This window comes from Danio rerio, chromosome 21 (genome assembly GCF_052040795.2).
Source record: "Danio rerio strain M-AB ecotype USA chromosome 21, GRCz13ab, whole genome shotgun sequence".
Taxonomy (NCBI): domain Eukaryota; kingdom Metazoa; phylum Chordata; class Actinopteri; order Cypriniformes; family Danionidae; genus Danio; species Danio rerio.
In genome coordinates this window covers 45,295,001-45,309,600 of record NC_141041.1, presented here as the reverse complement: position 1 = coordinate 45,309,600, position 14,600 = coordinate 45,295,001, and the positions used below count along the sequence as shown (strand labels likewise).

General features: G+C 36.9%; 1 protein-coding gene across 11 annotated transcripts in view; it reads right to left on the bottom strand.

Annotated features, from left to right (window-relative positions):
- ssh2b (slingshot protein phosphatase 2b) overlaps positions 1–14,600 on the bottom strand; it is a 65,309-nt gene that overhangs the window by 32,087 nt on the left and 18,622 nt on the right. For 6 of the 11 annotated variants that reach the window (XR_015519627.1, XM_087299931.1, XM_087299932.1 and 3 more), the window contains exon 1: positions 7,309–7,590. Coding sequence is in view for 5 of the 6 variants with exons in the window: in XM_087299931.1 (XP_087156057.1) it covers positions 7,309–7,454 (146 nt within the window). In the remaining variant the exon portion in view is untranslated. 11 annotated transcript variants of the gene reach the window in all.

Below are 14,600 nucleotides of genomic sequence, written 5' to 3'. Positions count from 1 at the left end.
CCATGAGAGGAAAACATCAATCTTAACCGTGTCTATTATGTCAAAGAAACGCTGTGAATTCTGATGCTTTTCACATCCCGAGTGGAACATGAGACATTCAGTTCAGTGGGGGAATATGGGAGGACTTCTTTTTGAGGACATTAGCTCACACACCGAACTCTCTGTGCAGGACGCAAACAAGAACACTCTGTTCCCCATCACTGCGACAGCTGGGGGATCTGTGTGTGCGACTTTCTGTTCTTTGAATAATCCCATGCAACATATCGCCCTCCAATCAATGACATTCAAACTATGCAGACCGTAAAACAAGAGTGTGAATAGCAGAGAGAAGTGAGAGAGGAATGGATTTATATGGTTTGTGTTCGTGTGTGCATGTGTGCCTGCTGTTTTGAGTCATGTGCGCAACCATATGTCTTTTTATGAGGCTGTTATTGTAGGCTGGTTCAAAAGAAATGAGAATGAAGCATTATGGGAGTGTGTCCATGTGACTTGAGTATCTAAGGTCTGTCCAAGCTTTACAGTGATTTAAAAACGATTTGGGGCAAGTTTAAGCCAGCTCTTTTCATCAATGTGATCTGTTGTTTCAGCAGAACCTTTTAATTAAAGATGACTAGGTCAATAGAAAGAAGAAAGAAAAATACATGCATAGGACACCGTTGCTTCTTTTTTTGTAATCCACAGAAAATAGACGACATGAGGTTTGATGACTGTATTGTAGAGCTGGCTAAAATGAGAATCGCAATTTTTTTTTTGATTAAAATAAAGATCACGATTCTCTCACGATTCTGTAGATGTAAAATAAAGGTGTGGTAAAAACAAACATATGGCGACATCGATAATAATATTATGTGTAGGTCTACTGGTTTCTATCAATAATTATATTGTACTTCTAATCCGCTTGTTAAGTGTGACGTCACGCGGAGCGGCTTCCGGGTCCAAGCGCTCTTTTCAACTGTATGGGGAGACTCGTGAAATGGTAATAATAAACGTTTACAAAGCGATTTAATACTTTCGAAAGTCACGATCGCAATATATATGTCCATGCCTAATATCCGATGACCAGAAAGTGATTCGTTGTTTTATGAATTGTTAAAATGTTGGTATTTGTGATGCAGCAAGCCCAGAGATTGTTGTGTACACTATGACTTTATGTAAAATTAACTTTAATGTGTGATAGGAATAAAAAGTGATCATAAACGAATGATTTTTCCACTCAAGTGAATGGCGGCTTGGACCCGGAAACGGTATTACATACGTCACAAACACGTCACCACTTGACAAGCGGATAACTCTTTTTTTTCTTTTTTTTCAATACTTTATTTATAAGGATTTTTTTTTTACATTTGCACAAAAAAAAAAGACAAACAATCAACAACAACAAAAAAAATATATAAACAAATATACCCAACACTACTTTCCCTTTTGTGGCTTTAACAGAAGATATACATAGCTAACAGTCTGCAAACATAAAGTCCTCAAGATATACGATACACATAAAAAGTGAACAGTTCAGTGTGTGATAAAAGAAAGGTTCTGTATACCTTTATTACAAGCACTGCCATTGTGAAAGGCATTACAAGGTTACAGTGACATGAAAGAGGAATAAGAAAATATAAAAAAAATAAATAAAAAAAAAGGGGGGGGGGGGTTCTTTTGGGATTATGAGAGATTTTATATATCCTCCTGCTCCAAAAATTGTAAATGGTCAACGTATGTAAGATAATTGTGATGTTGAATTATTATGTTTGAGATATATGCTTGCAATCTGTTATATTAGACAATTGTATTCACTGGTAAAATCAGACATTTGCCATTATCAGATTATACTCAACAATATATAGGCTAGAGTAGTTATACTGACATTGTAAACATTTATTTTCATGCGCAACTGTGGGTTCGCTATGAAAGAAAAAACAGATCAAATGCTTGTCCTAATGATAACTCTAAAATGCGATATGATCATTTCAATAAATTGCACACTTTCAGTTTCATTTTGACTGCTAAGTGCTTGTTCATACTTTACGCGCGGCTCCCAAACGATCACTCTGTGCCACAAACTGAATATTATTTGCAACTGTATTACCAACATATGCAGGTTCCGTTCGCGCGCGCCCTCTCTGTGATAACAGCTCGCAGTCAGCAGCTCATGTCACGTGTGATTTCCCGATCGCGAAAACATCATATTAAGACAAAAACAACATTTCTAGGTGAACCATACCTTATAAATACAGTATGTGACTCATTCAACATCATATGGAGGTGTCAATGTTACTGAGCAACGTGTGTGAAACAATGAAAAGACTCGTGCAGCCGCCTTTTCTTCTCTCCTGAACTTGAAAATGTGATTGGCAGAATCGTAGAAATGCTGGATTAAGATCGTCTAGGGGGTCGAATCGAGATCTTTTAACGGTTAATTGTGCAGCTCTACTGTATTGTAATTCTGGGGTGCTAAACATGCATTTAAAGATGAAAAGCTCTTCCTCTGCACCTTGGGAACAGCACTGTCCAAAAACTCGACTTGTGCATGAATCTGCAAAAATGTCTCTGTAATGTGTATGCCAGGCCAGGTGGCATACCAATGCCACTTCACGAAGAAACACTACATGTCAGCACACATACAGTTCTGTAGTCCGCCTTCACTATTTTGTAGTATATATACTATCAAGAAATTACACATGCCTACTGACTAAGGGGCTGATCACACTGAACGTGCTTTTTGCATTGAGACGCTTCAAAGGTATCCGCTACATTCATTCTTCCGTGGCGGGGCGCCACACCAGAATTTATCCCGCCATAGCAACATTACAGCTTCTTTTTCAAAATATTCGATCGTCTTTTAAATAGCGGGTTATAATTGCACCGAAAACGTATTAAAAGGTAAGTGAATAATAACAGTGCAAACCTTTCTGTGACCATAGTAGTGCTGTGCGTTCTGTTTAACCCTTTAAGGTGACGTGCTGACTGATTGACTGACTTGACAGGTGCGTGATGCGTGAGGCCAGCAAACACGGCGTAGCTTTCAGTTATGATGAACACAGTCTCCATAATTATACTTTATTTTTAGATAAAGGTCTGTGGCTCTGCATGTAATGACTTTATCTTGCTGGAGTTTATAGCCGTTTCACTTTACTTAAGGACGCATTAATGCCGCGGTCGGCTCCGCAAGTCTATCAAAGACATTCATAAATATTTCTAATAAATTTAAGAAATGTTGGAGACATACTCGGTACATAAACGCATTAAATCACACTTCAGCCGCGTTTATTTAAGGGTAAGAAGTTTTGTGCACGAAACAGAGGAAGTCGGCGCTCAAGCTGAGATTGACATGCTCGTAGGCTATTACATTAATGCGATCTCGACTGAATACTGCGCCCACGACATTTGGCAATGAAATAACGCTACATGTAGTGGTAGATCTGTGTAAAATGCCTAACAGAGTCTGCCGCCACAGCTGGAAAAAATCCTAGAGGAAACACTGGCTTCTTTTTGAATGATTTACTAATGGCTGTGAGTGTTTTGCGCGCGTGTTATGCGACCTGTGTGCCTCGCATTTTTTCCGTTGCGCACTGTGCACTAGTTGAAAAAAAGTCAACTCTGATCGAAAAAGCATGTTACATCAGTCAAGCCTTTTTATTCTCCAATCAAACGAAAGCAGATGCGGGGTTTCCGTTGAGGTGACAGCAGTGTTTGTGTTGTCAAGACGACTCTGGAGACTTTTGAAGATTGAGGAGAGACTAGTGGTTACTGTTTTAAGGTATTCTGTGCTGTATGAATCACAAATCTTGAATATCATAATATTATAAATTATACCAATATCAACAGCACAATACACTTGCGCACAATAGGCAGCTGATTCAGCAGTTGCCTAGTAGAGACATAAAAAGTGCACCACACTTCTTTTTTTCTTGTCAAAAAAAACCACAATGTGGTGCACCCTTGTAATTTTGAAGTGTAAAAGCACGTTTGGTTTGATTGGCTCCTAAAAGGCTGTCCTAAAAGTGTGTGGAAAACATGAGGTGCATCATTTTCTTCCCCATTTTCAAAGAGCTTTCTGTCTGTCTTTGCTAGGCAACCATCAATTGTTTTCTTAAAACATGACAAACTAACAAAACATTGCTGCAGCTCTGATACAAGTTTTCTTTTAGATAATTTAAAAGCGCTGCAGTGTTTGGATGTTCTGTGTTTGTCTAAGCTAATTAGTCTACTGAAATGTGTATATTTCATACAAAGTGTGAAACCGATCAGTTCTTGTCATGTAACTAACAGTGCGATTATGACGTTCTGAAAAGCTGGAGATGTTTTCACCAAGGTGCGCCTGGAATAGTCCTGGTTTTGTTTACACAGAGATGATAATGGTATTGTTTTTCAAACACAATACATCATTTAAAAAAGTCCCAAAATTTCACTCAGTCATTTATTCTATAAATAAGCAGCCAAAAACATAACTGAAAAATAATGTAATGTTACTACAAAGTCTTTCTTTGTAGTAAAGTGCATCTTTGATATTGATTTCAAAATGTACACAAGCTCATAATTCTTGGCTTACACAGAGTTGTACATAATAACCTGAGGTTCAGACTAGATCCACAGAGGAAGTACTCAGTTAAATCCCCAAAAAAATCCTCTATTCTGGAAAGCATTTTTAAAATGTGCCAACTATTCACCAAATGCCCACCAGAGCAAAATAACAAACTCAAGAGCACACAAATAAAGCTGCAGTTTGGGTCAAAAACTGTCCAACCACACATCAATCCACAGTCGTCTATGTCCTCATACTGTAGAAAGATTAACACACATGGTTTCATTTAAGCAGTGGTTTGAGTTTTACAGCAGAAAAAGGGAGGGGAAAGACAGAGAGACGAGAAGACAAACGTGTAATGGTGAACCAAACACTTCATCAACGTGTCCACTGACAGCATCAGGCTTGAGTCATTATTGAAACCAGCTTCATGGGTGTTACTCTCCAGCAGATTTCTGAATCAATCTGTTGATTTAAATGAACCACGCCAGACTACATATTCAAAACATGTTTCTATAATGGTTTATTTCAACAATACTTCCCTTAAAGTGCCTTTATTTGGCTTTTACGAATATTGGCTTTGACACCGTGTTCAATGTGCATTTAAATATGTATACAAAAATCTATACATTTTCTATCTAGATTAATCTCACTGTAATCTTGGAATTAATCTAGATTAAAATGGCTTATTTGAATTCTGCTGAAGGCATTTAGAATATGTGTGCAACCCAAATAATGACTAGATGTAAGTTTTGGAGAACAGGTTTCTCAAGCCAGGTGTCACATTAGACCAGGGGCTTATCTCCTGTTTCCAAATTGCATAACACACTGCTTGAGAAGCTGCTCTACTATGACAATTGGTGATGAAAATAATTGATGTTTAAAAAGATGCACTTGTGTTTACTAACGGTTTATTCAGTTAAACATGAATTTTGAACTGTAGGCCTACATAAGCTCGAAACAGTGATTTTTGATCACCTTAATCCAACTAAAGTCATAACTGATCTAAACAGAATAGATGTAGGACATTTAGAGTATCCATATATTAGTGGCATTATTGAAGTAAACACCGCGATCAAGCTATTACCGTCATGTAGGGCTTTTCACCATATTTTCTGACAAGATCCACAAAACCGGCTGTCAGTAAAGGACCACGCGCACACACACACGCACGCACGCACGCACAGACACGCACAGACACGCACAGACACACACAGACACACACAGACACACACACACACACACACACACACACACACACACACACACACACACACACACACACACACACACACACACAGCCCCTTTCACACAGTGATACCGGTAAATATATGGAAAATTACCGAAACGACATTACTGGTACATGCTTACAATCTGTAATTTACTGCTTAAAATCTGTCACTGACGTAATTTTCTTGAATACAAAAGACTGGGCGAATATTTTTGCATTTCGGCAGGTTTTGATATTGTTGGGGCTGGAATCAGTCAGCTACATCGGCAACACTGTGCGTTTTCGGTTTCATTTTCACTGCTAAGAGCGGTTTACTCCTAAACGATCACTCTGTGCCACAAACTGAATGTTATTTACAACATTATTACCTGTGATTCACAGCTTATGCAGGTTCTGTTCACTAAAGTAGACTTCATTTAGAAGAGCGCGCGCGACCGCCCTCTCTGTGGTAACAGCTGACAGTCAGCTCACGTCACGTGTGATTTGCGGTTGGAAATACATTACATGAAGACAGAAATGACATTTTAAGGTGAATTATACCTTATAAACACAGCATGTGATTCCTTCAACATCATTTGGAGGTGTCCACATTGCTGAACGACGTATGTAAAACAATGTGAGGACTTGTGCGGCCACCATTGCTTCCTTCCTGAACTTGAAAATATGATTGACAGAATCGTAGAAATGCTGGATTAAGATCGTCTAGGGGGTCAAATCGAAATCGCGAACTTTTTATGATTAATTGTGCAGCTCTAGAATGTATAATGTAAAAATATGGCAAATCACACACCAGACTAGACCATCAGATCAACCAGAGCAGATTACATTTTCAGAAAAGAGGCAAACGTTTATGACGTTTGATAAATGATGTTTGAGAATCATTTGAGAAATGAGGTTATATGAAATGTAAATTATGAAATTAAAGTGTTTTATACCTTAGATGACTAAACCTACTGTACTATTAACTTAAAATAGCATAATATGATGATAAATGCTTTTTTTTCTTAGCCACTTCCAAGTAGACATCCGGCAACAATCATAGTTTACACATTTGCACCAGTAAAGCAAACATTGCTCATGTCTAAATGACACTTCTGTACAATACTCCACCACACTCAATTAAAGATACTGTGGTCTGCTTAAACGGAAAGAACGTTTTGTTTTCTGCACAATGATAAAAAAGCGTGTAGCAAGGGCTTCCTGTTTACCGAGGACAGGAAGACGGTGTAGCGGTGATGTAAGGTGTAAAACTATACTTTGTTGTTTGTTTTGACTGCCTCTGTCGTCGTGTGACGTGAACAAATGTAACCGGCTTCTCAAACAGAAACATGGTTTGAGTAAAGTCTCTACTGAGTTCCTTGATGAACTAAAACATTGTTCATTACGGGAAGCAGCAGAACTCAAGAAACTACAGCAAAGATAAACAGCTTGTTGGAGTCATAACTATAACTGAACTTTGGAATCTGAGTGTGAGATGATGAAAATGAGGAAGGAAATTTAAATAGAAATAAAAACATAAACAAACGGTAAAGAAAATGAAGATCTTTGTCAAACTTACAACTGTTTGATGTCCTGGTGCATGAAGCCACTTTGCAGCAGTATTTGTATCCCATCGTGAGCCAACAGACATTCTGTGGATGTGTTTAAATCAGTCTCCAGACCACTTAAAGTCTTTACATCAGACAGCGGTGAGGAAACCCCCATTAGAGCTTCTCCATCCTTTTACCACATGCTGAAGAAATTATTAAACCCCTCTACGCTAGTTTCTCTGAGCTACAACGTCATTGATCGGATGAGCGTATTGCACTGTGAAGACTCTCTCCTCTCAGTTCAGATCTCTGGTGTTTCCATCTGCTCCAGCAGTAAATAGAGGGACGGTGGGCGGAGTCAGCACACATGTGCTCCAGTGGACTGGACAACAGACTCCTTATCAACCCACTGAGTAAACACAACAAACTGCATTTACGGCTATCAGGAAACACATTATAATATTATTATTTTATATGCATTTTAATAAAAGTCTTTGAAGGCACAACTTTTGATTAAAAGTATTGATGTACAAAACGACTATTATTTAAAGTGTAATATAATGGTTGAGCAAATCTTAAAATCTATAATCAGGCAATCTATTGTGCATCTACACCAGAGGTGACCAAACTAGGACCCGCGGGCCAAAGTTGGCCCATGGAAACCTTTGATTTGGCCCGCCATCCTATCTGAAAAAAGAAGGAGAGTGATGGGGGATTGTTTAGAGATTGTCATTTCAAATTTAATGTAACTTTTTATTTGCTTGTTTTACTGTTAAGCTACAAAAAAAAGCAAACTGAAATTAAATGTTTCAATTTAAATGATGTCAGTTATTTATATTTAGTTTAAAAAGTACACACTGCCACCCGACGGATAGAGGACTTTGGTTAGCAAACCAAGGCAAAGGCAGATTCTGCTTGACTAGTGTTTCTAGCATTGAGCTCCACTGTGTTATAAATTTGATTATGTTTGTGTTGCAACAGTAAAAAGTTATACTGCATTAGTTAATATGATGTTTTCTATTTAATTTGAAATATTAGGAAATTACCCATGGCGACTTTAATGTAAAATAGTTTTGTATGTTTATCTTTGGCCAACGGCTTTCAATGATATTTGATTTTTGACCCTTTATATGAATAAGTTTGGGCACCCCTGATCTTTACACTCTTCAAAATAAAGGCCCTTCATTAGCATTGATGGTGCCATGTAGAAACTTTAACTGTTAGAATCGCTAAAAGATGCACTGAGATGCATCAACCATCACATGGCTAGCATAAAATACAGGACTATAATTTATTTATTAATTAGGTTCATGAAGGCACTGAGATGCGTATATTAAATTTTTTCCAATGAAAAAAATTTAATAATTGAAATTAGCACTTATTCTTCCAAAAATGTAACATTTTTGTCTTACTTTATTTTAGTGCTGCGCAATATATCGTTTTTATGGATATTGCAATGATCACATAGCAGGATACGCATTGTCGACTCAGGAATATAATTTATCATTTGCATGTGTTTTTGAGGTCTGTGACTGTATCACAATTTTAAAAGCATAAGAAACTGTAGCATTTGTAACTTTAATATCAATTAATTGAATTGAATTATTAATACAATGAAGATATAATTTTATTATTAAAACTACTGTACCAGAATACTTTTCAGAAAACACTTTTTATTTAATTTGTCTGTTTTTCTTTATTGTATTTATCTGTGCTTGTAGATTGTTTATTATATTTTGCACAGATATACTTCCTTACTGAATCATCCCAATCAATCTAAAATGATTCTAATATGCTTTCCAAATAGAGATATTCAAGTGATCTGGTAAGATTGTGTTCATATTGCAGAAAACTAAATATTGCAATGTTAGAATTTCCAATATCATGCAGCCTTTTAATATATTTTAGTAATCCAATTAAATGTATTCACAAATGATTTTTTCAGGGGAAAAAAGCCTGAAAAATGAGTCAATGATTATATATGTGGTAAGCTAAACTAGCACAAAACTTATCTAAATATCTTGAATATTCACAGGCAATTATCCACAAGGAGAATTAATTAGATGCACAGGCATATTTGAGCTATTTATAATATCAAGACATGTTCAACAGATAATTCGGTTTTTATAACTATATTCCACAATTCTGCTCACATATTTTACACAACATCACAATCATAGGCCTCAAACATGTGCAATCAATATGCCTTTAGGGTAAAGCTGCATGATTTTAGAACAAATGAGAATCATGATTTGCCTTTAAATATAGATCAAGTGCCCTATCATACACCCGGCGCAGTGTGGCGCAAGGCACGGCGCAATAGTCTTTTGGTAGTTTCAGCTTGGTGCAAGAGTCGTTTTGAGGCGTTGCGCTACGCTGTTTAAATAGCAAATGCATTAGCGCTCATTTGTGTGCCCATAGGCGTTCTGGTCTAAAAAGGAAGGCGTTCTGAGGCGCACTGCTGGCGCGTTGCTATTTTGAGAAACTATAATAGATTTTTCATTAGACCAAAACTAACCCGGTCTAAACTCTACACACTGCTTAATACACACAAGAGAGAAATAGGCAAATATCTTTACATATGAAAAATTAAATATTAAGGATATATATAGCATATAATAAGAATAGATATAGGATATAAATATAAAGGATTAAAATATTACAAAACATATTATTATCTAGCCTACATAAATATGAAAAATCACTGCTTTTATGTCTTCTTCAGGCTTTTTCAGTTCATTCATAACAATTTGCTTTTGTATAATGTTATTATTATTAGCAGTATTATTTATTATACCCATATTTATATAAGCTTGTATATTTGTCAAAAACAAGCTTAGATTTGCCCACCTGCAGGTTTTAGACCATATGGGGCACAGCATGTGTTTTAGGATATAACTCAGGTTTTTGAGCACACTTTGTTATTATTGTTTATTTATTCGTTTGCTGGAAATTAGAACTGAATTTAGAAATAGTTTTAAAACGAATATTTGCGCTTAACAAACAAAATTATTTATTTATAGACTAATTGATGTCTGTGCGTAAAGGTTTCCCTATCCATGAGCGAATGTGAAAGTAGATCCATTATCTCTCATTCTCACGCAGTAGATGCTCTGTTTAACAGTTTTCTGTTAAAAAACTGTTAACTGTTTGCTAGTGACATGCTCATTTTTTCCACTTAGACTTACTTTGCGTCCTGTAAATAGCGAATGCGCTCTTGGCGCGACGCAGCTGGCTCTTAAAGGGAATGGGAGATGAGACTCTAATTGGTTTATTCTCAAAACACAACTATAATTCATTAAGAAAATAAACTCTACCCTTTTAGACCATGCGCCATGGCGCAAAGCAGATTTTCCCGTCCTTAAATTCGCAAAAACGCGTTCTGACACGCCCTGAAAGCGTTTGCGCCCTGCGTTTTGCGCTCTGCGCATGGACCGTCAAAATAGAGCCCCAAGACTCTTGAGGCAGCCAAACAAAAACAAAAAACGAAACAAAGAAATTTACCAGCCATTCCAACACAACTGTATTTCCTGCAATGTTATTACGATATTATACAATTCATACGTTTAAAATCTCAGTTTGAATAAATTATTCAATACCTCACTTATAATGAGGATGAATCAGCACTTTTGAGGAATCTCTTGAATCAATTTACCGAAATGTAAAATTTTAAACGGTGCTTTTCACCACATATTGGCATAATGTAACTGACACAGCCTTAATTTTAAGTTGCTTTCAAACTGTTTTGCTACTGTGGACATCCGTGTCTATATTCAACTTCACTGTTTGAATAACAACTGCTCTTTCTAGGGCAAATACAAATTTTATTGTACTGCTGCGATCACTAAAGCATTAATAAACATATGCAAACATCAATGATTTAGAATTATATATTGCATGAAAGTGAACTGGATGAAGCGGTGGCGCAGTGGGTAGTGCTGTCACCTCACATCAAGAAGGTCGCTGTTTCAAGCGTCGGCTGAGTCAGTTGGCATTTCTGTGTGGAGTTTGCATGCTCTTTGCATGTTCGTGTGTTTCCAGCGCATCAGCTACAGCGCATCAGCTACAGTGAGTACTATGCAACCTCACGAAGGCTGTGCTGGAGCACACACATGTGCTTGACACAGAAGTATAAATCAGCCTTAAGGGGAACCAAAATTGGTATTTCTATGGCATTTCTGCAAAAAAATTAAAAATAAAATAAATAAAATAAAAAAAATATTAAAATGGAACTGTTTTTTTTTAAGGGTAATAAAAACCGCATTTGTATTCAACTTACACATGTGTTATTTTGGACCATGTAATGTAATCATCTCAAGCAACAAAGCATATCTAATGTGATCAAAACACTGAACAATAACAGCTTACTACCCTAAAAATGCAGCTATACAATAGGAGGAAGCTACAACCGAAGTGAGGAAATTAAAACAGTCCTCTTAAACAGTACACAAGTGTTGCAGCAGTGTTGGAGGTCGTCCTATCTTCAGGTAACAGAGAAAAGATGATGGAATTTCCCTTCATAATGATAGCAATCATGAGAGCCCTTACTAGAGGACAGGATAGGTCTTTTCCCATGGGTCGCTCAAGCTTTGTCCTACCCAGTTTCCCCTGTTGTGACTGACTGAGTTACTGAAATCCTAAACCAAAGGTGAAATACAAGGCCCTGGGTAAACATTTAGGTTGCCCGTCACATGATAATGTGCTATGGCGATGTATTTAAACTAGTGCCCGTCGCTAGGGCCACCAAAACACAAATAGTGCCCTTATCAGTGAAACTACTATAAATGACTAGCACTTCATTTTCGGTTTAAGTGCAGTAACCTTTAGCCATCGGTTGAATTCAGATGATATTGTTTTGTCTTGACAAACATCGTCTTTATTTTCATTCCGATTTTTACCCAACTGAAGGTTAATTCAAACTTGCATGCAAATCTGACAATATCCAGCTGGGTATTGACTGGCAGGAACTGTTTTTCATCATCTGTACAGTATAATCAATAGGCCCGAGCAGGTCAAGGTCTCTGTTGACATAATTTACAAGAGGTTTTATGAACTGGTTTCATTAAGTACCAGATCACATGGGAGAATGGAAAACGAGGACCTGATATGATATGATCTTATGAGTCTTCCTGTAAGCCACATCCACCTGCTTACCTCAGAAAAAGCAAGCAAGTAAAGCAATTGTGTTCCTAGTAGGCATGGGCTGGTGTAAGATTCTGATGGTATGATTATCTTGGATAAAAATATCACGGTTTCACGGTATTGTGATTACTGCTCCAAAAGACGTTCTTTTTAAATGTCTGTGTAAAAAACTAAAGCTTTTTCCCCCTCTGTACACAATATATTTTATTTTGTGAAATATTTTAAATATTTTGGAGCAGTAAACATGTCAGGCTAAATAATCATTGACTTCTGCTGTATTCATCCTTTTCAAAAACACTGATTTCTTCACAATTTAAAACAGCATCTTTGGATATCTTTTCTGCTGGAGATACTGATGTGCTGAAAATTAAAAGAAATCTTACAAATACCGTAGGAACGGTATAGCTGAAAATTTTGGCTTTTCCAAACTGAGGTATACCTTGAAAACGGTTATCAGCCCATGCCTTGTTACGAACACCTTATACACAGAAATCCTGGTAAACTACCCTAAAACTACCAGAATGGCTTCAAAAGTACGTAAACAATACACAAGCAACACTGTCGATTTTTTTGCATCAGCCTGGATGAAAAAAGTGCTTTTTCAGTCCAAATTGATGAACAAAATGAATTTTAGGACTTGTGTGAAAAATTGCTGATTGAATAATTGACATGCCCTGTTCAGATGTCACCTTAATGGTAATTTAAAAGGTGAAAAGTGTTTTTTAGGGGTAACAGAAATAAATGTTCATTAATTTTCTTGTCGGCTTAGTCCCTTTATTAATCCGGGGTCGCCACAGCGGAATAAACCGCAAACTTATCCAGCACGTTTTTACGCAGCGGATGCCCTTCCAGCCGCAACCCATCTCTGGGAAAGAAATAAATGTTTTTAAATGAATTTAATATATTAAAATATAATATTTTTGGCATAAAAGCTGTCATAAGTCAATTTAATATAACCAAAATGTAATGCTACTTTGGTTAACTTCAAAAATCAAATTTTTGTGTATACTAGTCTGATTGGTCCACTAAGTGTTGTTTATTACATTATTCTTAACTTGTTAGTAATTCTAGTTTGCATGCATGATTTCAGTGGTGCTATTTAAAGCCCAGGACTGACAAAGTGGATGTCAAAGAACTAGTGATGATAAAAACTGACTGTGTTGTAGAGCTGCACGATTCTGGCTAAAATAAGAATCGCGATTTTTATTGTCAACATCGACAATAATATTATGTGTAGGTCTACTGGTTTCTATAAATAATAATATTTTACTTATAATAATTCTGATCTCTTTTAATATGTTTGAGATATATGCTTGCAATCTGTTATATTAGACAATTTTATTCACTGGTAAAATCAGACATTTGCCATTATCAGATTATATTCAACAAAATATAGGCTAGAGTAGTTATACTGACATTGTAAACATTTATTTTCATGCACAACTGTGGGTTCGCTATGAAAGAAAAAAACATCAAATGCTTGCCGTAATGATAACTCTAAAATGCGATATGATCATTTAAATGAAGTGCACACTTTCGGTTTTATTTTGACTGCTAAGTGCTTGTTCATACTTCGTGCGCGGCTCCCAAACGATCACTCTGTGCCACAAACTGAATATTATTTACAACTGTATTACCTGTTACTCGCAACATATGCAGGTTCCGTTCTCTAAAGTAGACGCGTGCGTCTATCATTAACTAGAGCGCCTTCTCTGTGATAACAGCTCACGGTCAGCTGTTCGAGATCGCGATCTTTTTACGATTAATTGTGCAGCTCTACTGTGTCGTCACCTCCCATCGCCTGCACTTGGCCTCATTTGGACCAAAAAGCTGCACGTGAACACACTAAAAGAACAGTCAGCAGATACGAGAACGTACATTCTGCTTCTGTGTCAGATGATGTGTCAAAACCCCAGTAGTCTGTATTGACATTCCACAAAAGGAACCCGGAACTGGTGCTGCACACATACAAACCATAAACAAAGCAGCATTTATATATCATTTTCACAGTACTATCACTCACCGCAGAGGGATTCACTCATGCAAATATGTCTGATAATCTGATGATCCATATCACTTGCAAATATTTTCAAATGCTATGAAATGATAAATGGCTTCTGTGTGTTTCCTCTTGACTGGCATCTTTTGTTTAATTTTTTCTCTTCAGTTTTTGTTCTTG